Source organism: Neocloeon triangulifer, unplaced genomic scaffold (genome assembly GCF_031216515.1).
Source record: "Neocloeon triangulifer isolate White Clay Creek 2 clone unplaced genomic scaffold, ASM3121651v1 ptg000014l, whole genome shotgun sequence".
Classification (NCBI taxonomy): Eukaryota; Metazoa; Arthropoda; class Insecta; order Ephemeroptera; family Baetidae; genus Neocloeon; species Neocloeon triangulifer.
This window is the reverse complement of record NW_026775556.1, coordinates 27932017-27958952: the sequence shown is the minus strand read 5'-3', so window position 1 is coordinate 27958952 and position 26936 is coordinate 27932017. Positions and strand designations below refer to the sequence as shown.

General features: G+C 36.2%; 2 protein-coding genes across 8 annotated transcripts in view; one reads left to right on the top strand and one right to left on the bottom strand.

Annotated features, from left to right (window-relative positions):
• The window catches only part of LOC132200224 (synaptotagmin-7), a 232097-nt gene that overhangs the window by 119396 nt on the left and 85765 nt on the right, over positions 1 to 26936 (bottom strand). The window contains exon 1 of one of the 7 annotated variants that reach the window (XM_059625532.1): positions 8321 to 8676. The exons of the other annotated variants lie outside the window; for them this stretch is intronic. Coding sequence (XP_059481515.1) covers positions 8321 to 8388 — 68 coding nt within the window. The 5' untranslated portion in view covers positions 8389 to 8676. Of the gene's footprint in view, positions 1 to 8320; positions 8677 to 26936 lie in introns of those variants that run through there. 7 annotated transcript variants of the gene reach the window in all.
• On the top strand, positions 13154 to 14603 carry LOC132201307 (uncharacterized). Its single transcript, XM_059627366.1, has 6 exons — positions 13154 to 13219; positions 13833 to 13868; positions 13939 to 13996; positions 14077 to 14133; positions 14261 to 14343; positions 14493 to 14603. Exons 1-6 carry the CDS (start codon positions 13163 to 13165, stop codon positions 14502 to 14504), a joined length of 303 nt encoding a protein of 100 aa, XP_059483349.1. The 5' UTR covers positions 13154 to 13162; the 3' UTR covers positions 14505 to 14603.

The following is a 26936-nucleotide window of genomic DNA, read 5'->3' as shown; positions in this document are numbered from 1 at the left end:
TTTTAAAGTTGAAAATCAATAATAGAGTCAAATTATTTGTAGAAATTTTAACATTTCACGTAGATTTTGGTTTAATTAGGTAAGAACAAAAATAAGTGATAAGAAGAAAAACCAAGGTCTTGGAAGTTAAGCAAAATTCTTGCTAGTGGTGGGGGCTGTTTAGTCCAAAAGTTCCTTTTTTTTAATTAAAATTTTTTTTCAAAAATTGATTTTTTTACAGTGTGATGTAACAATTTGGACTAATTTGCTACAAAAGCTCATTTTGACATTGAATCTTTGCAAATTAGATTCATCTGATTGAAATATTATAAAGCATGAAGGACTTGAAACAACTTACATAGAAATATTTGAAAATTCATTATTATTTTTTTATAATATCAGAAAAGATACAAGGCTGTCTTTTTTTGAGAACCATTTCTGTCATAAATTTTAGAACTTTGCATAATTCTATTAAAAATTCATAAAAAAAAATGTTAATTATCCTTTTAAAAAACTCATTATTAGTATCAATTCAAAATTAATCAATCTGCAATATTATTTGTTCTCCGCGTCCTAAATTTCAGGGCGGTGTATATTTCCCTTAACTTTGCCCTTTCGGCCGAGAAATCGACACCGGCCCTTGAGTACCAAATAAAGTCGAAAGGTAAACCGCGCTAATGCAGTGAGCAAATAGCACAAGGGCCGTGAGAGTGTGTGTGTGTGTGTGTGTTTGTGCGCCTCCCTCGCTCCATTATATCGCCGGCGCTCATCGCCCATTCCTCCTCGGGACCAACGAAAAGGCGGCGGACACAAAGCGTTTTGCAATATCGCTGCGGACAGCACTTTTGTAATGCAAAACGTATATCGGGTGATTATCTTTTATTAGCCCCTATTGATTCGCGTGCGCGCGGCTCGATATCATTTCATAACGCACAAAGTGGGGCCGCCGCGCGCAGCTGGGTGCGACCGCTTGATTAATTAAACAGCTGAAAGAATTAATCGCGCTGATGATGTTCGTTATCGTTTCTTGCGTGCGTAATTCTGATTAATGCTGGCGGCAAAGGCGGCGTTTCATGCGTGTGAAACTCAGCAGATTGAACAGGGTCTTGTGCGTTTTGGATCACAATCTACAATTAGATAAAATCGCCAAAAATCTTTTGTAGAAGGGAACACACGGCACAATCATTGGATGAACATGTTGATTTAATTATAATTGAGATTAGCTCTAAGGATTTTAATACGTACTTTCAATTTTTGAGAGCATTTCATAGTCCTTCAAATATATGTTCATAATAATTATTCATATCCGGAAAAGTAACATTTGGGACTATAAAATTTATTTCTTAAACTTTAAAAACCTACAAGATATTTGTGCGACCCTTCTAGGATATTTAAACGTTTTGATCATTGATTATTTTTCCATTTGACCCAATACAATGCTGTATTCTGCTACAAACAAAATTAAGAAAAAAGTATTTAATATATTTTAAATTGTTTTATTAAGATAATTTTAATATAAATGAAAAATATTTCTTTTCAATTTTAATTAAATTTAATTTAATTAATATGCTTAAAAAAATGAGCATTTTCAATTCATTTATTCTGTCGCAACAAGTCAAACCGAAATAGAAAAATATTGTAAGTGTTTTATTATTTTCTGCTTCTAGATAAAATTTTAATGAGTGATGAGGCGTTTTTACATGGTAACGGCCTACATCGCATCGAAAATCTAGCGCAGTGGTTTTGGGAGTAAACAAGAAACCACTTCGCCGCCTGAACTCCGCCCTTGTTGAGAGTTTTCCGGCACCTCATGCAGCTGAACGAGAGCGATAATTAATTTACTCGCGCCCGATTTGCATGCAAACAAGAAACAATTGATTAAATCCGAGCATCCTCTCGGAATAAACAAGCCCTCGCCATTAACGGCTGCACTCGTCGGATTTATACATATTACAGTCGCGGGCCAAAGTGGAATCAAGAGCGGACGCGGATTGATTTGCATTCACTGCGACTGCCTGCAAATCAAATATAACAAGACACGCGCTCTCGACTGGCAGCATCGTTTGCATCAAGGAGAGCAAAATCAACAAGACGAGATTTACTTCGAATAATAACAAAGTGCGCACTTAAACGCCGGAGCAATTTCAATGATGGCACTGACAATTGCACAGGCTGCTTAGAATTAATACGATTATTGCACAATTTTAACCCTTTTAAAAGCTAAAGCAATGAGAGAAAAATGACCAGTGTAAATTTTCTCTATTCAATAAATTACTATTATGGCTTAAATAATTTTTAAGTTAAAAAAATATTTTTGTTTTGAAGAATTCCGCGTTTAATTCCTAATTTTATCACTGATTCTTTAAAAAAAATTTAAATTAATAATATTTATTTACATAAAAAATTAATGACGGCCCTGATTTTGATGAATTTCAACTTCCTGAATCCATCGTTCATTATAAACGCAAAAAGGACTACTTTTTTTGTATTTGAAATTTTGTATGAAAAAAAAACATTAAATTAACACATTCATACAATTTCCCTTGTTGGTCAGCTTCCAATTTCTTTACTGAGACATTTTTATCTTCCCATTCAAAATTTCACAAACATATCGCAATTTCCATAACTGCCTCCTCTTGTAGTTTAATTTATTCGACGATTTATTTCAAAATCAGATCGCAGTGCAAAAGTTTTCATCTACCAATATGGTCGCCGTCTTCGCCAAAACCCCGGCTGAAATATATGATGGGCGAGCAAAGTCTCTCTGTGGTCCCAGAAGGCTTCTGCGAAATAACGTCATATTTTATCAGAAGCTCGTTGGATTTTCACAGTCCACATTTTTCGCCATTTAAAACGCCAGAGCGAATCAAGCCCCTGCAATTTACGATTGTCCTCCGCTTACAAAACAACTTGCATCTGATAAAATGGTCCCCTCCTCTGGCAAAACCCAGACAATTTTGGTTTCCTTTTCGCGGAGAATATTATTTTGCCGAGGCGTTCATTTGAGAAAACTGGGGCCCCTCGGGGTGCACAGAGAGTTATGCAGCCAGTGCGCCGCCTCTTTCCGGCGGGTTGCATACTTCTGACTTTAACGCCCGTTGCTCCTGGCCCGGAGTCGTTAAATATTCACAACGGCTCATTCCTTGCTGGCAGATTAATTGATTCCGGGAGATTTAGGGGGCGTGCAAGACTCTCACGTTGTCGTCAAACGTGAGCGAGCACCTAATTTTGCCGCAGGGTGGATTTGTTGTTTTATAAAGCGGCGGGGGATGGTGCTGAGAATTAACGACCACCAATCTGCGGAGGCGAAAAGTGAGAGGATTAAAAAAGATTAAAAATCGTTTGTAATTAACTCTTTGGCTTGAGAAATTTTAAGCATTAAACCTCGTCGTTTAAGTAAGTTGAATTTTTAGAGGGATGAAGCAATTTACTAATTTTTAGATTAAATTTTCCCAGATGATTATACAAATTTTTATTTTACAATCAAGTCTCAATAATTATATAAACTTAATTTGCAACTAATTAAATCAAATTATTTAAAATAGAAATCTTTCCAATAATGGGAAATGTATTGAATGAAAATTTCTGATTTTTGGTGTTTTTCATCCTTTCTGAAAAAAAAACGTAAATTTTCTGTAAATTGATGTTTCGCTTGAGGTGATGCGGAAACAAGTTTGGAAGCACTTTTAGTTGAGCTAGCCCGGAGAAGAATGATGCCATGAATATTATCCTTTCCCGAAAAATTAGCAATGCAAAACCTGGACGGCTTTTTGTCGGCGCAAAATGCAAATTTAACGATTACGAGGAGATTCCCGCCAAGCTAGCGAGTCGCCTGCTGGCCGACAGCGGCTGGGGAAATCATTCATTCTTGCTTTTCTCTCTCTCACAGTCAGAGTGACTGACCCAATTCCCTTCCCTGGACCGAAAATCAATCGCACTAATCGCCTTTCTATGTAAAGAGAGAATATATCAATTACTGGAATTTCTCAATAATTCGCTAAAAGAGGGAGCGAAAGAAAGAGAGCAGAAGCCCCTGCGCGGGATAAAAGAGAAAAGTCGTCGCAATTAATCCGGCCCAATGACGTGCTTTCATTCCGGACGAGGCAACTCGGGCGGAATTCCAAAGAGGGAAAAATAAACGACGGAGCGCGGCGTGTGTGTGTTGCACTGTGCACCACTGAAAGGCCGGAGAGGGTGCATTGTTAAGGCGCTGCCTGACTGTGACAGAGATTATCAGCCGCGTACACAACGTCGTTTCCTCCGAAATTTTGGGGAAAAACGTTCTGGAATATTTCATAGGGTTTCTCTCTCGGAGATTAGACGCATTAGTGAGTTCTGCGTTTCATTGTTGTGAATAATGGGAACGTATTCTAGAGATTAATTTCTCGTTAAAAATTGGCAGATATTATGATATGAAAATAAATTAAACTCGTTGAAATATATTTTTTTCCATCTTAATCTAGTAAATTTTGATGGTTTAAGAGGTTCTAATTTGAATTCACAATTTTGAGGATTTAATTAAGATGACTTCAAACCATGATTGCTGCGAAGGTACTTTGTGTGGATAAGATTTCATGGTCAATGAAGTCAAGGCACACAAAAATAAATAATTATAAGAATATAATAATTTTAAACTAAATTTATTTAAGTAGAACTGCTGTCTACAAAAGGTTGAACTTTCTGTTATGAAATTGTCAAAAATTATAATTAAGTTTATAATAAAGGAAATATTTTATTTAAAATAAAAATTATGCTATAAAAAGAATAAGTATTATTAATATATGTAGGAAAATTTTTAAAATAAAAACTACATATAACAAGGAACGTCTCTGTATTTGTTCTTGGATGATCGCGTGGGGCAATTATTGCTCGGTGGGTCGGACGTCCTGGTTTGGCACGACCGAAGACACGCAACACCGCGCTTTTTTATCAATAATAAAAACAACGGAGGCAAACGGAAACGGCCGGCCCGCAGCAGCGTCTCTTTGAACGAAATTTCGGGGCAGGAAGGCAGCTGTAAAAGAAGGATGTTATTATCAGGCCGTGATCAATACACACATTCGCCACAGCTCCGACCACAATAACAAGATGACGCCGCCACGCCGAAGAATAAAAAGAAAGTGGCAGCGGAAAAAAACCGAGACGATTTCGCCAACGTTTTAAAAAGTGTTGCGCCTCCGTAAATGGGGGAAAAAATAAATATACACAAAAAATGAATGAGCAAAACGTGATTTTCGAGAATGAAATTTTCTCCGCCGGGGCTTTTACAGTGATTGTGCGAAACGCCATTGTTTTTTTTTCCTTCTTCTTCACAGTTATTAATGAAAATGCTGCATGGTGTGCGCAAAAAAAGAGAGAAACAACGGTTGCAGTCGGAGAAATTTCTTGCACCGATTTCTCTCCATTTCCAGTCGAATGCACATTGGCTGGAGAGTGGAAGCTCAAAAGTCGTCCGGGAAACCCGGCCAGTCAATATTTGATTGCGCGACACTTTTATTAATAGTGTTCGGGTTCCGCCTCGAGAGAGAATGAACTTGGTTTTTTTCTCTTACCAATAAGTTTGGAGCAACACAACGGAGGAGATTAATGACACTGAAATTAAGTTGTCATCTTCTGAGTGAGTTCGACTCGCGTCCCAGATTGAATCTCTCTTTAATTTCCCGCACTTGTCAACTGGGCGGAACAATTCATCAGCCGATCGGAAGAGGGACGTGTCATTTCGGAGTGCGACTCGGCTTTTTGCGCGAAACAAAAGCCGAAATACGGGACAAAAACTGCTTATCGCAATTTGCCGCTAAATTTGGTCCGTTCACATAACTCGCTGCATTGTTCCCGCGCCGATGCCGTTTCACGTTATGTAATTAATCAATTAGCTGTCAAAATCAGGCCGCTTCGAAACAGACGGGTACATATTTCTGTTGCTCGCATGACAGCGCGTGTGTTTGAGAGTTACACGCACATTTTTATTTTGGCGACAAAGATTGAGGCTGGAACTGTGGGAATAACAGTAAAATGGAAAATTTCATAAATTTCATATCCCAAATAACGCTTTTTTGTCTCTCAAATAACAGTTTCCTTTTTCATTTAATTATTTTTCGTTCACAGCCCACTTGATTAAAAAAAATTTGGTGTAGAATGTTTTGTGAGGGTTTGATATTTAATAATGACATATATAATATCTTTTAATTTGTATCTTTCACACTTAAAGAATCGACAGCATAAATATCGTTAGAAAAGCCAATGTTCAAGCCAATCGTTAAAAATAGACATGTTCAGACCCGGTTTGCGATGCACGGATTTCATCATTGTATTTGTAAAGATAAAACTTTCCATACTGCGAGAGCAAATTGTGTATGTAAACTTTGTGATGAAAAGGAGATTTCCCAGTATCACCTACTTAATTGTTCGAAAAGAGTAAAGTCTCTAACCGAATATGCTACACTAGATAAAGATAAAACTTGAAACTTCAATTTCATTAATATTAATTTCAATTTTAGGTATATTTTATATGTATAACTTATAGATCAATACATGACGTTGTACATATTTGTGTTTAATAAAGACAATAAAAAGCCAAGGTCAGATCATGATATTATACCGGAAATTGGAACAAAACTTTGAAACTTCAGAAATTTTGGTTCATTCATATCAAATGGTTGAAAATCGCCGAGAAGTATATAAAATAAGCAATTGTTTTCTACCGAGGTACATTATTGCTTCTCTTTCTCATACATATTTATTATTTTGTATTGCGTCAAACGGGTACTTTATAATTTTAATTCACATTTTAAAATTGATTCATTCTCAAGAACCCATTCAGCTTCTAACTTGAGTGAGAGGGAAATTGCACACCTCACGAGGAAAAATGTATAATTTTCATAAACTTCGGCCGATGGGGTCTTTTTGATTTCGAAAGTTTTAGCAAAATTCTTGGTGGTGCCGTTTTCTCCAACAATTCCTTATTGTTTTCAACAATTGAATGTAAACAATGTGATGTAACAATTTGGACAAGTAAACAAACAATAATAAAAACTCTACTACCACAAATCTCAGATTTATCTCATTTTCGCTAATTTTAAGACAGTAGAAATAAATCATTCTAGGTGCAGATTTTTTTGAACAAAATACTGAAAATTAAGATTTAAATATTTAAAATAACTCATAAAATATAATAATGGATGCATTGACAATTAAAACATTTAAGTTTTGATCAAACTTTTGACAATTTGCCTGTGCTTCACAATTAATAATTATTAAACAAATATCACTTTTCATCATAATGCGAGATTAAGTATTTCATTGAGTTCGTTATAGAGCAATGAACTAGTCCAATTTTGTCCTCCACCGAAGCAAGAAAGTGCAAATTTGCGAGAGTAATTATCGTCGTTTAAATATAAGTTCACACTGTGCGAATTTTACGGCGCTTAATTTCTCTCACATGGCTGCGCCCAAAAACGTTCCTATCTGTCTTCGGAAGAAAAGAGCGGGCCGTATTTGTTCGCCGACAAACGTCATAACTTTGCCGGTGAAAAACGTGGAGAGAGCAAGAATAAGGCGAGCTGCTCTCGTGCATACGCTCCTTTTGGAAGAGTTTCAAAAACGTGACTTGATTATTGTAATAGGATATTAGAGGCAGCAGCAGCCGCCGTCGAAAAAGCGCGTAGAGGGCAAACATTAGCGGCGTCCCATTTTTTTATATTATTTTTCCACCGCGGAGCTCGTTTTTCGCGGTTGTTGTGTTGCCAAATGAAGCGATCCATTTAATCAGCGGCTCGAATTTCCAGTAGAATCGCCGCCTTTTGTCAACAGACCTCGTGTGCGCCTCCTTCAGGGCCAACGCAAGCGCGTCTCGTCGCCGAAAAATCCTGCGCTTTTTTTCGTTCGCCAACGAGGCGCGGCCAAAATCACCCATTCATCCACTCATTCATGACTGGAATCGCAAATTCGGCGGTCGTTATTCTTTTAGCCCCGGGCCGGCAGAAATTATTTTGGAGCCAAAACTTTTATGAGCACGTCCGTGACTCGAAACCCCACAGGGTAGGGTCTGAATTTGTCAAAGGGTTGGTCTTTTTAATATAATTCCCGACGCTGACTGAAATTTTTAAAAGGAAAATGAGTAAATTTTTACAATAAATCACGTGATGGAAAATATGGATCAGTTTTCATTTAGATTCAAATTATTAATTTGATATAAATTAAGAGAGTTTTTTTAAAACCTAGAATTTTGCACGCTTTTTTGTTTCTTATTAGATCTTAAAAGTTTTAAATATCTTTTAGTTCAAATTTTACAATTTAAATTTTTGTTGCTTCCTAAAAAAATTAAATAAAGTTTTGTACTTACAAACTTTGCGATAGGAATCTGGAGACACCGAGCTTGGATATTGTATTATTTTTCAGTCCTTCAAACATTATGACGAAGGAAACACGCTGGCGGAAACTGCACGCACTTTTCAGCCGTAATGACTCTCCTCGGTCTCGCGAATCCTTGTTTTCTCCTTTCTCGCACCGCCGCGTGTGCAGAAAAAACAACACACGCAGAGAGAGAGCAACTAATTATGGTACTCTACGAAGCAAACGAAGCCGAGAGCGGAGAGAGAAAGAGAGACAGAAAGAGGAAGAGAGTTTGTGTTATGTGTGGAGAGGAGCGTATTTTTGCTTAGGCCGTTGGGAACTTTGCTTGCACAGATCTGGAACACGACTGACTGCCGACTACGAGTTGTCGGGCACAAAGGGGGCGTGGCCGCGCGCGCGAGCCACCCTCGTATCTTTCGCTCTCGCGCCGCTCGCTCGCAACCCCCTATATCAACGAGAGAGAAAGGAAGGCTCGCTTCGATTAGCGGTGGTGCTATTTTGTGTGGCAATTCGCCTCTTCGGTGCTCCTCTGGGAGATCTTTTTTAACTTTTCCCAGCGCCGCACAAAATCAGATCAGCGCGAAAAATATCTTCTTGAATTTTATCAATTTCAAAGTTTTCTCAAGTTTAAAAAAAAACATCTTCATATTTTCTTTATCAAGATTGATGAAAATTGGCGCGGCGAAGTTTACGATCAAACTGATTTGCGAACTCTCTCTTTGTTCTCTCTTGGAAAATGAGCGCCTGCAGCTTCTATTATTTTAAGCCTCTGCCGGCGGGCGAAAGTTTTTTACGGGCCAATCATTAGCCAGCTGAGAAGAGCCTGCGAAGATGAAGTTTACGGATTTATCAAATTATACTTCGCATTTTCGATCGGTGCGCTTCTGCGTGATGAAAAAAGGACGAGAGAGGCAAGCTTTTGTATGCAGCATAAAATTTAATGACCACATCTTTCTCTCTCCTGCGGCCAATGGAGGGTGCACTTGAAAAGCCTCAACTTACTTTATTGGACCACCATGGCAAACAAACTGATCGCCGTTTTCTCCCAATCAAATTGGGTGACCTGAATGCTAAGGGAAAAAATATAGAAAAATAATATTTATGAAAAAAAAAATCAAATAAATCACGGAAGGTTTCAAATTGCTCTAACATTTGTTCTGACCATATTTATTTGTGAATTGAGAGTTTCTGATTCGCAATGATGTGACACGAAAGAATATTTTAGATAAAACTTTAAGACGATTCTTTAGATTGATGCTTTAAAACGATTTTATATTGAATTTTTTTAGCCTCTTCAATGTTTCTTTTTCATTAAAAGGGAATATTAAAAAAATTAACCAATAAAAGAATGAATCTTTCTGCAGTTCAGGCAGATTTACATTTATTTCTATTTTTTTAATTACCAATAATTAATGGTTTCAATAAAATCCTTTATCATATTTTATTATTTCTCTAATATATATATATATTCTTTTAATCCATTTTTGAGGCCATTAAAAGAAATATACCAATATTTATTGATCATAAATTCAAACTATTAAAAATTCTCATCAACCACATCAAGCAGATATTAAAATCAAATTTGCCCTTTTTACTGAAATTCTGCTTGTGAAGAAATAAATTGCTTTTATTTGTCTCTCTCCTACTTTATGTCTAAACCAATGCCACACTAGCAATAAAAGTTGCTTTATTATACAGTTTCTTCATTCTGCACCCAGTAAATCAGTTTCATCCGATAAAATTTCCATACTGTGTGCAAACCATTATTTTCCACTCTCGGATCGCTCGATCACATATTGATGAGAAAACTCTCTGCATCATTTTCTCCACTTTCACACATTTATTGCTTTCCCAGAGATAAAATTGACCTCGTTGAAGGTGTCGGGGTGTGAGTATATTTTGGATGAGATTTTCGCGCGGCCCGAAACAGCCCCGTTTCGCCGAAATCGCTCGGCACTAATTTGAGAAAACGGGCTCGCGCTGCAGGGGTGAAAACTTTGGCAGCAACACTCGCGCTCAATTTGCATGCAATAACGTGGAAATTTTATCTCGCAAACTTTCTCGCCCGCGCCGTTAAATTCACGGCGTAAGTATATTTATGTTGGCTCGAGTGTTGTTGCAAAAATATTTTCCCATGTATGTTTGTCAAGAAAATGGCGAGGCTTTGCGAGTTGCGCCTGCACACTTTATTAAACGCCCATCCCGAAACGAAATTCTATTTGCGCGCCCGAGTCATTAGCGGCGAATTTATGGCCAGAAGTCTAATTACTTGAGCTAAATACGAGCCTCTTTAGCCTTGTTTGTTATAGTTTTGCCCGCCCGAGTGACTTCATTAATTGGCGAGAGACGGTTTGCTAATTTACTTTTTGCCACTTCCATCGTAACATGAGGCAAAAAATTGTTTGCACTGGCAAAATTTTCATGCAGAGTTTTAATTCAATCGTTGCTGATTTCAGCTGTTTGAGCAGAATTTCATCAGTAACGTGTCGTTTTTAGTCCAGAAATCTCTATTTGGATAAATAATTTTGTGAGCTTATTTGATTCGTTTATAGCAAATAATTGGGCAAAATGAACAGTAAAAATTGTAGAAATAATTAAAGAAAATATAAATTTGTGTTTGACCTTCTGTTTAGTAGAAAGGGTTGACGGTTTCCCTTGATTGCGAGTAAAACGTATTTGTTAATTTCTATCGTCACAATGAGGATTGAAATTTGACTCGTTTTTTGCTTCTGGAATAACGAAAAGGAGCAAGAACTCCTTTTTGGTATTAAAAGAGGCTCTATCAATTTACTCAATTTACTCATAAAAGTAATGCTAGGAAATTAAATTATTTTTCTTTTTCTCCATGAGGCCCATATTTTGTATTGCACATCAATAATTAAGAAGCAAATTTGGGGCTGATTTTTTTTTCAAATTGTCAAAATTAAGTTACATATAAGAAAGGATGGCATCAGAGCATGATTGAAATTTATGAAGTAGGCCCCCCTTTATTTGTTTATAAAATTAATTAAAATTCAATTGCATCTTTAAAAAAAGTTACTTTAATATATTTCAAGTTAATTTTTATAATTTAATTGAAATAAACTTTGTTTTATAAGCTTTTATAAATTAAATTTATATAATAAATTTAACTTTTTACTTCAAATTTTTATTTATTTCAAGCAATATTGTTTTTAGCACTGTATAACTTTGATGAATACGAATAATATTAAATTTTAAACATTATAAATTAATTACAGAGGCATTTGTCAATCATGACTTCACATTAAAATGGAATTGTAGCTGTCTTTCGCCTTCGCTAGAATTGAGCTTAGCGCCTTGTTAGAATGTCTATAATTAAAACAATTTATGATAAACCTTCATAAAAACTACAAAAAACATCAGAAAATGACTCTCAGTAGCCCTGATTACTAATTAAGCGATTTGACAGGGCCAAGAGCAAACAGGGTCGCTTTGATTGGGCAAAACATACGATTGAGCCGATCCGAAGCGACTGGATTACGCGCGGTAAATTTTCAATCTTACCCTTCTGGAGGCAAAGCCAATTTGTGCCGAGCAGGCCGAGGATTTGGTTGCTCTCGTGACACATGCAAACAGCACCTATGCTGCTGCTGAGGCTCTTCAATTTTGCGTGCACGAAAGTGTTAGCGGCGGAAAAGAGATCAAGTTCAAGTCGGCGAGGATATATTGAGCGAACGGATATCTCGACTCTTCTCTTTGCCGAGAGAGCGGAATAAAAAGCAGGAAACCCACTTTTGAATTCGGGTTAAAAAGCTGACGAGCGGTGAATTTACAAAAAAGGGAGGCTTATCAGAGGCGCGAGGAGTGACAACGAGCGTTGGAAAGCCGCGTGATGAAACTCAATTTTTAAATAAAAGCACTGCTTTAATTAAAGCTTTTTCAGCGCTTTTTAATTAAACTTGTACTTGGTGCCCGACACACTTTTTCTGCTCCTTCAGAAATTATTTTATCCAGTTTTCGTGCTAATTCTTCGTGCTGAGCAGGATACTCTCTATTTTTTATGCTCGATCCTCACGCTATTGAATTCCACACTTTTTTGAAAGGGTTTTGTTACTTGAATTTGAAATCCCGAAGGGCCATTAAAACTTATTTATGCAGCGAATGACTTTCAGTCGCTAGATTTTCCATACAAATAAAATAAAAATCAACCAAATATAAATTTTGGATCATTATTTGCTTTTTCAATAATTTATTCATATATTATTATTTGCAACCAAATGAGACGTTTGTTTATTATCATTTTTTATTATTCTATTTCATGCCAACAATTTTTGTAGTGTTCCAGAAAATTCGAATCAAAAACGCTGCGCATTTTCCCCGGTGAAGGCTGACAATTTCGCAATTGCACGCCTGTCCGGACTGATGGTCTTTATGACTTATTGCTGTGGCTTTGGCAGGCGGAAATACTTTGCATTTTTGCAATGTGCAAGAGCGACTGATTGAAATCTTTGAAAATTGAAACCCTTTTAAAGGGGATTCACACTTCATATTATAGCAAGGTGCAACTTAAATGATTATAGTTAATATATATATTTTTTACCCTTCAAATTAGAAATATTCAATAGTCCCTAGGATAAAAAAAAATCTCTGATTTATTGCAATTTTTAATTTATCTCGCATCAATCTACTTTATTTCGTCATGCTATGATTTCTTATCACGAGTGTCATCTAATGGAAGCAAACCTGTCGTTACAGAGTCGCAGGTAAAAGGCAATAAATTAATACAAAAATTTTGACGGGTGGAAGTGGCCTGAGCTATATAAGAGGCCTCTGGGCCACACTTCATTATCAACGACTAAACACAAGTTTGATGATGTTTGCCATCAAAGAAGTTTGCGTCGCTCTCATGCTCTTGATTGTCACCGTCGTAAGTATTGCAGATTGAAAGTTTTGCATGTTTTTTCAACAATTTAAATGTCATATAATTAAAAATTTAGTAAAAAAATAAGGGTTCATAGGATTGGTTAGGCTCATAAGGGCACGGATTTTTAGCAATATCTTTGCCAAGAGTTATGAAGAACCAATAATAATATTAAAATAATAATAATAAATATAATGAAAATTTTAAAAAAAGCTGTGTGAGGTTGAAATTTTTTAGAGTTCCAGGCTTATTATAAGTGAAAATCAAACTTTAGCCCCGAATCACTTAAGGTTTTTCACTTTTTTTTTTATGTAATTGTAAGCAAATAAGCTTTTAGAAGAATGCAATTAAATATTGCGCCCTGTAAAAAGTCAGTAAATTATAGTATTATAGTACACAAATTTCTCATCCAATGACAATAACGCACAATCAAAAGGAAAACTGCCCTAATTTTCCTCTTATACTTTATTATGCTAATCCTAAAATGTAGCTAACACAAAAATAAGGAAAATCTTGTTTTAAATATGACTTGTAATGGAGTTTTCATATCATTTAAAAACCTGGTATTCCTAACGTTATCTGTATCTATTGATTGTTAATAATTAATTTTGAATTTTAGGCTCCATCTGAAGGTGCACCGAATGCACCACCAGTGGTATGAAAACCAATAATAATTGCACATTATGGTGAATGCATTAACAAATTTATATTTTTGGTTTACATAGGCTGGATTAATGGATTTCAGTGGAAAGCTCGTTCCTGGTTACAAACCTTTCGGGCTGAGTATGCACATAATTCTTTCAATTAAAACAACCTGCCTCCTTATTCCTCCAAACAACTTAATTCATAGTTCATATACGCAGTAAATGATGCGAAAAATCGGCCAGAGGAGTATGCGCTAGTGCAGCCGCGTTTTGCACGTACGAAAAAGATAAATTACATGATCGAAATTCGCTATTAATCGCAATTTGCCATCAAAACAAACATAAAATTTTGATGGAAATTAATCGATTTATCACTTGACTAAATTATTGGACATTTTCAAAGATTTACCTAACCCGGAGGAGAGGCCAGTGAACCGCCGTGGAACCCGCATACGTCCAAACACAACAACCACCGCATTACCTTCCGTAAATAATAAAATTCATTTCTTAATTACGCCATCAGCCATCACTGTGGCGCAGCTGCAGCATTTTTACCAATATTATTATTTATGAAGTTAACTAATTTGCAAATCAATCCATTTTTACTGATTTTGAAATTATTTTTTCATTCCCAGCCGCCTTCCTAAATGACCATGACGGACCGATACAGACACAGCACCATTTTCTCTTATTTTGTAAAATTTGATTGCAACTTCGCACAATAAAAAAATAAGATAACATACAAGAAGAAGAACGATTTTATTTTATTATTATTTAATGCAAACAAAAAACCTAACGAAAGTCTCGTCAAAAATATTCATTGTTAGTTTTCTAATTTAGTGATGCGTTTCACTAGCGAGATGAGGATGAGAAAAATCGCAATTTTATGGATAAAATGAAATAAAAAGAGTTTCCATATAAAAATTTAATTAAAATGCAGCCAATTTTGATATCATTTAGTCCTTGGATGATCAGACACTTATGATTAAAATATGATTGAGATATGAGGACTTTTGGGTATAAAATCAAATTGCTGAATCTAAGAAATAGGAAAAAAATATTTATCGAAAGCGATTACCGTGAATATGTATAAATTTGTAGAACAATAAACCAGAATCCAGTGATCGTTTCTCACCAAAATAAAAAATCAACACTACTTTTGCAACATATTTCCGTTCTGACACTCTTTGTCCGCGAGCTTTGGTGATAAATTACAACGCGTCGAGTGAGCAGAGATGTACACAGCCCTTTTGCTAGGCAAAAGACCTCTCTTTTTCTCTCTCTCTCGGATGTTCCGTGCACCACATTTCGCAACTAACCGCCTAACTAACTACAATTCCGCCGGCCGCCGACGGCGTTTTTAATTAAAAAATTTCCAGGCCGCCGCTCCATTTGCTGTTTAAAACATATCCACACACTCCCGACAGCACTTTTTTTGCTCCTCGGCCGATGTTTTGTGATTTACAACTCGCGGCTGGGGCGGATGGCGAAACACAATGAATGAGAGAGCAGAACACTCCATTTCGTCCTGATGCATGTATTTATAGCGAACGGCTGCATGAATGGACCAAACTAGCGGGCTCTCTTTCTCAGTGGAATAAAAAAAAACACGCGGACGCTTTTTTTAGTATTATTTCATCTGTCCGCAAACATATGCACGAGCGGGCGCGTCTGCTGTGAAATGAAATGAATTGGCGTGAGGCGAGATTGGCCCCGGATGTTTGCTGACTCGCTGGAAATTTATGAAAGCTGCGGAAAGGCAGTCCAGATTTCTCGTTTCTTTTTCAAACACGCAGCTTTGTCCATACTTTTAGAATTTTTCTTTCAAATTTCGGTATTTTTGGGCACATTTTGTCTTTTTTTCAACCAGTTTCAACAAACAAAAACGAGGGCAGAATTAAAATAAAACTTTTTTTCTCATTTGATGTAGTTTCAGTAGCTATGTGTTTTGTTGAAAACAAGAAATATCCCCTTTATCAATCACAAAATAGAAAAATAGATTAACAGGAAACTAAATTATTAATCATTAGATTTTTTACAAATGATCTGATTATTTCTCAAAAGTTCTAATAAAATTCTTGTATTTATTTTTTTTTTAAATATTGAAGGCGGAAATAGAAAAATATTTTTTACATACAATGAACAATGCAATGAATATCACATAAATATTTTTTTATTCTGCGTTTATCTTAAATAAATATATAATAAATGATAATTATGCTTTGGAAAAAATTCAAATTCTGATAATAACAGAATAACTAGGCAATGTCCTTTCCCCTTGAATTTTATTTGCGTAAAAAACTACCATAATAAAAAAAAAATTGAATATGCTAGTTTAAAGATTTGAATTTTTATGTTAAATTGTGCTTTTTTTCCAATTTGCTTTTTTTCCTTGCTCATAAAATAGGCTACAAACCGTGACCGAAACTGTTAGAGCCTTTTCGTTTTTGAATAAAAAAAATTTTTTTTTCAACACGGAAGAGCCCGATCTGTCAATTTCCATGATCATCTCCTTGAGAATCAATTTCTTCAAAAAAATTTTCAGAACTTCAGGCGATTTCTTTCATTTGTTAAATTAAACTGAATTAAACAGAGTAAAATTGATAAAAATTGATTTGGTACTTTTCATATTTTCAATTGTAATAAAATTTAACTGCTGATTTCAATTTAATATTTGAAAATAATTTCAAAACCGGAAATTCTGCCTCCAACTTCAGGACAACTGATTGTTCTCTGCAAAAACATTCTTCCAAATTGCCTTCTCGATGTCTCTGCTTCCAAAAGAGCCAGAGGAGTCAGGCAATCTCCATAATGGGCGCCCTCTCCGCTAGAAATTACAAACACGCACAGCCCCTTTTCCAAATTGGCCCTCTGAAATGGCGAAAAGCAACAAACAAACGAACGAGGAGGCTAATGAAAAGGTCGTTGGCCTCGCTTTGCGGTTCGCTTTCGGTGGGGTGAAGTTTTTGACAAAAGAGACTTGCCAGCAGAGATCCGTTTATTCTTTGGCTGGAGAATTGCCATCTTTTTTTTCTGTGCGACGGAGGCAAAAATTGATGTCAAGTCCACGCACACGGTTTAACGAGAGATGGACCTGCATTTCGGAGCGGCCGTTTTAGATAATAAAGAAGAGGAAGTCGCATTGTGCGAGCGGCGCAAACGACTCTGCCGACCAGGTCGGACGAAAAGCGTCCGCACGCATTTTCGAGCCACTTTGCCGATCGATAGATAATTCGTGGTGATGCGCGACGCTTCGTTTAAGCTGATGGCCTTCCATATCGATAATGCTCAATACTGACGTGCCATTTTGAGAAACATTTATCGATGGACGCGTGTGTTGGCTATCGGCGACAAAGTGAGGGACTAAGTAAGTCACTTTCCTTCTCCCCGGCGCCTCCAAGAACTTTATTCTAGGATGCCATCAATTACGGCAGATAACAATCCACCTTTCTTATGATGCCTTCGCCCTCTCTTTTGTTATCCAATCTATCAATAGACTAAAGAATATTGTGCCAATCTTCGTTGAAAATAGTTTTGTTAAATTTGTTAAAATACATAGGCAAAAAATACAGCCTAATAAATATTTGTTTTGTATTTGCTGGTAAATTCAAAAATTGATCAAGAGTTCCAATTGGCGAGGATATATTGAGCGATAAGATATCGCGGCTGTTCTCTTTTCCAAGAGTGGTATGGTGACGTGCAGAATGAAAAGCCTTTTGAAGTCCGGTGAAAATAAGTTCATAAATTAGGTTGAAAAGATGTCAAAATGATAATTTATAACTAAAAAAGGGAGGCTTATCAGGGACAAAGACTTACAATGAGTCTTGTGTTGCAAACCAATTTTTACACAAAATAATTACTTTTTCATTTATTTTAAGATCGTTAAAGATAGATTTTAAAAAATTAAGAAACGTACAAAAAAACTAACAACTATTAATTATTTTAAAATAAATTAATAAATGTAAAATTCTATTTCACATATTTTATAATTAAAATTAATAATTTTTCTCTAAATATATTTAAAGTAATTCAATTTGTTAAAATAAACATAAATTTACACCTTAATAATAATAAACATTAAATAAAATATTTATTATAATTTAATATTATAATATAAAATATAATATAAAATACACTATAAAATTATAATAAACAAAATAATTAATTATTAAAACTAGTTGTCGTTTTATACTTTAACGGCAAAAAAATATCAACTATGACGATTTCGACTTTCAATCGACTAAAATATTTTATTCTTGAATATCCGCGAACCGCTATTTTTGCTTAATGAAGTGAATCAGTGAAATAGTGTCATTCCGCCACCATCACATTGAAATCGTGCCAATGCTTCTCTATTAACGCCGACCGCGTTTAATTTTGCCGACTGCGTCTCGCACATACCAGCATCCAGATGGAAACCTCGTGAATTGAGCTTAAAATAAAAATTTATTGCCAGGGCGCGCGGAATTTTTTCATTATACACACACTGAAAATTCCACTGATTTCGCATTCCACGCCACAATAGCGGCTGCCAGCGAATTTATTTATAGAGGGAGGAAAATAACGCCGGGAAGTTTCCCCGAAATCGTCGTAAAATGCAGAGGGGGATGAGCTGCAAAGCTCCGATTACATTTTCTGGCACTGATTTTGTGCAATTATGGAGAGAAGGGAATAATAACGAGAGTCCGGTGAGAAAAGAAATCCTCTTTTCTCGAGATAAAATAAAAAAAGAATCGGAAGTGGTGGCGTTAGCATTGATTAAATTCAGTCGATACAGAGAGAAGAGACCCTCATCTCGCATGCTACAGGCTTTCCCAGAGATAAATATATGCGCCCAAGGAAGACTACAAAGGCCACGCTCTCGACTCAATGGAATTTGCTTTGACGACGACAAGGGAAAAAACGCGAGTTTCAGCCTCCAGGAGGAGAATCCACTCTTTGTTTTGCAAACAATAACGAATTCATGAGTGGCGACACACGGGTATGTGTAAACACAGCTCGCGCTGCATAAATGCGTGTGTGTATTATTCAAGAAACAGAGAGGAATAGTGGTCCGCAGGTTGCATACTCACCCGACCCTGTTTGCCAGTTAGAGAGACACGTCGGCATTAAATATTCATAAGCCTCATTGGTCACCCTATTTGCGCGAATTATTAATGGGCAGCGAGCCGGACGCCGGCAGGTGAACATTTTACGGTCGGACGCAGATCCGGTGCTTAGGCGCGTCTCTGCAAAACGAGCGTCTGAGAGCTTTAATCTGTATTTATTTGGATACGGCCTTGCGTATTCAGTCTAGCCTGAGCAACGCTGCGTTGAAATCTCGAGGGTTTAATTATTTTTGGGCCCAAAGTGGGGCATAAATTCGAGTTAAGCATCATCCGGCAACCGTTGGGCTAAATTCAACCATGAAATTAACTGAGGGAATAATTTTGAGACTTTAATTATAGGCTTTGCCAACCTCAAATTCTAAAGTTGAATGGGAGAAAAACGCTTATAAATGACATTAATTTCTTCAAGGACGACCATGCGCAATTTTTTTCTGTGAAAATATTAAATTTAAATAAAACGTAAGAAACAAGCATGAGTGAAATAGAGAAGATTTTTCATGAAATTATTTATGCCAAAAAAAATATGCAATGGAGAATGGATATGTTTTAAAAACAAGTCTAAATCTTAATAATATTCATTTATCCTTTTCTTCGTTTATAATAATAATTCATGAGCTGTAAAATCATATTGACAAAAGTTAGTAAAAACATCGATCTTATAATGAAATATTTTAATTTCAAAGTGAAGATCTCAATTTTAAATATTTCTTGTGGGGACTGCGGCAGCAACAATAAAAAATATTGTTGAAAATTTTGTTTTAAAAATTATATAATATTACATTTTAACACAAAACGATTTTTAACATAAAATTTAACACTTAAAATAAAAAAATAATTTAAGAAAAAATTGAAATAAATTGTTAATTTTTCTGATAAAAATTGTTTTGTGTACATTTTTAACTTATATTAATTTTTTCACGAAAAATTGTTACTTTGAAAGAAGAATATTTTTAAAGATTGATTTTTGTACTAATTCTTTTCAAAATTATTTCACAGTGCTCATAAATTATGGTTGCAACCCGCATCCAAAACGTGTATATAAGGATTATTGTTTTTTTTTTTTTAAGCATTAAACGGCTCATAAAAACCCACCGAGGAAAAGCAGATTTAAAATTCAATCACCATAATTGTATTCCTTAATTTTCTCTCTTTTCAAATTCAAATATGACAGAAACAAACATTTAAGTTATCATGCTCTACGCCTAATTGAATTTTGCTTAAATTGCTGGCAATGGTTGTTTGGTCTCGTCCCAAAATTGGCAGAGAAAGGGCACAATTTTCAGAAGCTGCGTCTGAATTGCAAACTTTGTCGCCGACGAGCCACGCCGAGGCAGTTTAACGAGATAAAAAAGCGTCGCACGACGACGACGACGAAACCCGCTGGGGTGTTTGGCGAGGAATTTGTGTTCGGATCTGTAAGACGCACATACGCCAAGTGCCGCATGAACGACAATCAAATTACATCATCAGAGTCACTGGCCTGCTTTTTGCTTCGAGAGGAGCGAGAGGGACGGATCGCTTGTTTGTGATACGCGGCCGGCAGTTTGTTAGCCGAGGGGGCTTCAGGGCTGATGGTCGTCGGGTCGCAACGCAAAAAGCGACACGCCTATGGATACCGGCGAATATTTGTATTGAACACTTCAAAACGCTCGTTTATTTTGCACTTTTTCCGAGCATTATGGAAATTTTCCTGGAATTCTAGAATATTTGAATATTATTTTATGAAATTTTCCGAGCGCGTTGGCGGGAATGGGCGATATTAAAATTTAATTGAATTCACTCAAAGTGAACTGGGGCGCAAAACGGAACCAGGGTAATACTTATGGTCGGTGCGGCGAGATATGAGAAAAGAAGAAGTGAGGTCAATATTTATTAAAAATTCCGTCGACTCTTCTGTGAGAAAAGGACGGAAGGCTTCGGGGAAGACGGGAAAGAATGGGAGCAGCTTCTCTGATAGCCGCCGGATGACTTCTGGGCGAAGCCAAGTTCAACAAATGCCGCCGCCGCGAGAGTTTCTACCTCAAGCGTGTGTTTTCTGTGTGACAAAGGAAGGCTAACTCTTAAACGCCCGCCAAATACCACGACAAGGGAGTCAAAGGATTGAAATGAAAATAAAATAAAATTAATTGAAATAGTTAAGAAAGCTTGATTGGCTCAATGTCAAACAAAAACTAGCTCTAAATATTCTTGTATTAATTAAAATAATTAAAAACAAGGAGGTCCCCAATTACCTCTGTAAGGAAGTACAACTTGTGGGTGACGTACATAATTATAAAACTAGAGCAGTTGGAGATTTTTGTTTCCAAAAGCTAGAGTAAATTTGGAGAAAAATCACTATTTTAAAGCGGCCTCCAATTATTTAATAAGATATTCCATTAGATATTAAATGTATTGAAGGTACTAAATCGTTCAAAAAGGCGTGTAAAAATTATTTGAAAAATCAAGATATTGTACTGTTGTGTTCAAGTGATTGAAAAGTGACAATTCGTGCAGGACTTAAATAGTCATCAAGTGTGCAATGGACAAATATTTGACATATTAATATTTTAAACGTAAATGTTCTAGTTTTCGAACTAATAAATATATATTAAATCAAAATCAAATCAGTTCTTTGGAGAAACATTAATAATATATTTAGGTAAAAATTTTACATATTAATTTTTATAATTATTATTTAAAATTATTTTACTTTTATTCTAATGGCAAATTGGTAAAATAAAACTTTCTGAAATTTTAAAATTTTTGCAATATTTAATTAATGGTGTTTTTTCTATGAATAGATACATAAAAATATATTTTTCAAATGAAGGCAATTTAATCAATTGTTGTTAATTTTATATATTAATTTTTTGCTTGTTGAATTACCTGAATGAAACTAAAAATTTGAGATAAATCAAACTCACACATATGGCAAGTTCGATTATAATATAAAAAATCTATTAAAGCAACCAAAATTTAAACATCCCCGATTTTGTTTCATGTTTTTTTGCTTGTAATAATATATTAAGAGCGGATTGAAACAACCCAGACGCATATGTCAACTATTAGGCGCCTTAAGAACGTTAAATGTGAATAAAATCTATATAGAATTGGGCTGTAAATGGAACACAACGACTTCCTCAATATTAAATTCAGCATTTAATTAAGTCGCATAATATATTGAGAGGCAATTTCGCCTCGTTGGCGCCACAACTAAAATAAAAGAGATGCGACCGCAATGACGGCGTTTATCGGTCTTGAATTCACTTTTCTCTGGCCGATGAATCTCGCTGGCAGCCGACCGGGTGCATCAGCAACATAATTTAGCGCGGCGGGTGCACATAAAGTGACAGAATCAATCTACTTTTTCATCTTTATTGCGCCATAAAAGAGTTGACCGCAGCCAAAAGAGTGGAGGGGAAAATTGGCTTTCAGGGCACTTTGTATTTTCTACTTTTGATATAATTTTCGAGCAGGAAAAATTTTTCATCACAAAAGCGGTCACTTGGAGGGTTTCGAACATCAGAAGCCGGAATTTTCTATTCCTCTTTTTGTGCTCCCGTTTCGCAGATTAAGTTTCGCCGTCAAGTGCTGGGCGCAGATTTTTCGAGATTAGAGAGGTTGACGAGCGGAAAAAGAGAATAAAAGTACTGCCATTTGGAAAGCTCATCTGCAGAAGAAGTAATTCCGGCGGAAACAACATCAACCGAAGCCATAACCAAGATTTAATATATTCCGGAGCGGCCGAAATGCATTTCCCGGGGGACGCAACAAACATGCACGCGCCTCTTTATCTCTTTTATTGTTTCGAAATGACGAGAGGGAAGAGATTAGGCGAACGGCGTGCGATATACTTTTGGCTCCGTAATAGATACGCACGGCCCGTTTTTGCCACTTTGGCCGCAAGATAAAGATGAACCCTTTTTTCCACCCCCGACGCAGCTGCAGTGAAATATGACCGCTGCAAAATTTGATCTGCGATTTATTTCACGCAGATTGCGTCTGCTTTACGGACGTGGCGTGTCCCAGCTCCAAAGAGGGGATTTGCCAGAAAAGCGGCAAAATATGGATTTGGATAATCCTGGAAAGTGTCGGAGAGCAAAAAATCTGATCGCCGGTTTCAATTTTTGTTTTACGAGTGGAAAGAAAAACTATTTTGCACTTACATTCGCTGACATTTCAAGGTAGAGCTCAGGTATCAAGAAGTTGGTAACACTTACCTAAAACAGATTGAAATAGAAACATTAATTTTCAATTCATAAATCGCTTTTATTTAAAAGAAAAATGCTTAAATAAAATTAAAGAAATTCCAAAAAAAATATGAATTCTATCCCAATTTTCTTTGTAATTTTGAGGTTTGAAATTGCAATTGAATTTCATATAGTCTCAGTATAATAAACAAATGTTTCAAACTCCTCGTTTTTTGCAGCCGCAGAATAAACATGCACATCACCTCCCTCCGGAATAATTTTCATCCGCTTTCTTTTCGCGCCATTAATTTTATCTTCATTTTTTACTGCCACTCTCCTTTCGTCTTAACAGGAAATAATGTACTTTTTCCCAGCACAACGGTGTACTTTAATTCTAGTTCTGGGGTGGAACGTGCAAAAATACAGACCGTTTCCCACCGCTTTGTGAAATTTATTTCCCTTCCTTTTGGCGCTTGCGGTGAAAGGAATTAGCATTCACGAGAATGTTTAATTCAGCTACTTTATCCACCGGACGTAGTAATAAAAATTGGTATTTTGAATCCTTCGTTGCGAAACGATAAAAGCATTTAAATTTACTTGCAGAAAATTCTTAAAAAAATAATACATTTGGTGCTCAAAAGGGGTCAGCTTAAATTGAAGTTTAAAAGTTATAAATAAATAAATAAAATCAATATTATTTATTTTAAATTTGCAATAACACCAATTTTCAACTAAATTTGTTTGAAGAAATTGACACTCAAGGAGATGATCATGGAGGTGAAGAACTTGGGCTTTTTCCTCGTTTTAAATTTATTTTTTATTATTTACTAATAAAAATAATTGTTAATATAATTTTTTAATTTGTTTTATATATTCATTATTAAAAAAAAAACAATTTTTACAACGAAAAATTAAATGTATTTTCCAGTCTTTTATATTTTAGTGTTTATCCCACAAGGTTTGTGTGTATTGCCGGAGCTTAAAAATAGAACAATTTAATAATAAAAAATAAATTTTCAATTTAATTCTCTAAAGCCGTTTTTCTGAATTTGAACCAGATTTTGCCAAAATGTTGTATCATGAAAGGGGATGGAAAATTTGTTCTTTCGATGCAAACATATATTTATGAAGAATGAAATCTCATTTTCCGCTGTCACTGTGAGGCGTTTGGAACGAACTGGGAGTCTGCAGGCGTCCAAAATCGATGGCTGATCCAATTTTTGCCTCTCGTCATGCCCAAGACCAACTCGCACACATACCCGCGGCCACTGTAATGGAATAAAAAGATATGTGGCCGAGCCCTTCGCACATGAAACATAAATATCTCGCAAAGTCGGGATTTTGCGCGTCTTAAAGCGACGGAAACAAAAATGAAGTGTAATCCTTTCGGTGTCTGGCTCGGATGTAAATACCCGGTCTGATCCTCTTTTTCTGGCGCGGCCCGGCAATAATAAAAAATGGACCACTGGCCCCGACGTAAAATAATATTGCTGCGAGAGCTCACATAGGAGAGAGCAAAACACAGTCATACAAATCAGAAAAATATATATATTTCGTGCCGGGCCAGAAACGACGCTTTTTACGAGGCCGAACCAAATGAGCCTGACGGATTGAGATTGGAGGCGCCTTTCCGCAATTTGCATATTTCTTTGGAAATAAATCCGTCCGTACTTCAAACTTGACGAGGCTCGCAGACGCCGATGACGGGCAAAAATAAATTGATTGAATTTTTTTGCAAACTGTCAAGCGCACCGGGTCAAACAATCAAATTAGCTCCAGACGAAGGCAGCCAAGGATCGAATAAAGAAAACGTTAGCTTGGATAAATAAAATATTGATGAGCAAATCCATTTTCAGCAGATGAAAAAAAGTGGAATCCTATTTCTCTCTGCAAATAGTTCCACTTTGCCGATAAATAACATCAAGCGACAATAACAAGCTCTCTCTGTCGTAAGAGCACAAGTTGATCCTGTTTGCCGGCGCAGATTTTCTTTGTGAGGCAAGGTCAGGTATATGTTATTATTACACGTGCACGAGACGTTCATTGCGCCGAGATGTGTCTTTTCAGCTCCATCTCTCCTAATAACCGGCGCACGGTTTTAATAAATGGAGTGGTAATTGCGAATGGAGCGATATATCCACGGCAGTACCGTTATCAAGTTCTCCGAGCTTTGCAAGAGAAGTGGGATGAAGCGCATTTTCAGTTAATTTCCCCCAAAAGCATGTTGTACGTTCATAATGACGATGGGAAAAGCAAATAAATGTTAAATTATCAATTTCTGGAGGGCCAGGAAAGAGAAAATTTAATGAAATCAATCTTTTGAATTTCTGGTTTGAGTTAATTTAGTTGATTACAAATATATTTGAAACTTCAAAATTGGGAAAGTCTCCAAATAAAAATGTTTTTCAAGCGGATAATTTGTTTTTCTGGTGTGTAGTTAGCTTGCGGCCCATCTCAGCGCGGACCTCTCTTGAGGCCCCGCGTTTTTAGCAACTTGTTTGCTAGAGGTGTTGCCGTTTCTTCACATTTTGTAATTTTTCCATTTGACTTGATTTGTGAAGAATAAACAACAATAATAGTTTATTTTAAATTTCGCGTTCTTTTTTTTTTAAATTTGCGTGGTCAAGGCTTTTTCCTTTTATCATTTTGATTATTCTAGAAGAGGAATAAACAGTTAAATGAGTCTATTCATTTATTTGATAACAAAATATTTTTCTATTGACTAAAACAATCAAAGATATTCATTTTTTCCCAGTTTTATAACATAAAGGTGTTAACTTAAAGATAAGGAAGTAAGACGAAAACTAAGTTCGTTTGTTAAATAAACAGACAAGTTTGAACCCATCGGCTTTTCACACAAAATGACCACTTTGAACTAGACATTGTTATTATTTCTTTTTAACTTTAACAAATTTCGTCTCCAATGGCGTTTCAAGATTTAATTTCTTCATAAAATTAAAGTTTAGCAAGAAATATTAAGCAGTAAAACAAATTTCGTTTTTTAAATAAACAGAAAACTTTAAATATGTCGGCTTTTTACACAAATTGATCACTTTGAAATAGACCTTGTTATTAATTCATTTGAACTTTAACAAATTTAATATCCTGGGGCGATTCAGGATTTAATTTCTTCGTAAAATTAAAGATCAGCAAGTAAAAATAAGCAGTAAACTAGAAATTATTTCGTTTCTTAAATATAAAGAATATTTGAACCTGTTGGCTTTTCACACAAATCCCCCACTTTGAAACAGACCTGCACTTATTTATGCAGAATTTTAAATTTTCAGCGAAATTGGTCGGTTCATTTCTTACTGTTGACATTATAGGCTCTCCTTAAAAAAGGAAGAAAATCATTTTTAAGAATTACGCGTTTCTTTTACTTTTGAACAAGCCGTTTGTTTCTATTTCGTCGAACAGCCTGTTCGCATAAATATCGCCGTGCGTCATTCAGCCGCGGAGCGAAACTCGTTTATGCTTGAGCAGCAGATTCGCAATTGTGTGCTGTGGCGATAGGTCATATTCTTGCACACCTGAGCACGCATGGTGAGAGGAGGGCGCGCGTATTGTGCGGCGAAGAGCGCGTCTCGAAATGGTACACGCGCTCTCTTCAGCTCAGTCTTTTTCCTCCGCCTCGGCAGCGCCCCCACGATTCCCAGTGCCAAAGTTGAAAAGGGGGTTGGAGGGTTAGTGGGGTACGTGTGTAGGTGGCGGGGGACCAAAGTGCGCGATCAATAATCCTCCAGTAGCATGTGCGACACACCCCCTCCCTCCCTCGCTCGCTCGCTAGTTTTTTGCCCAAATA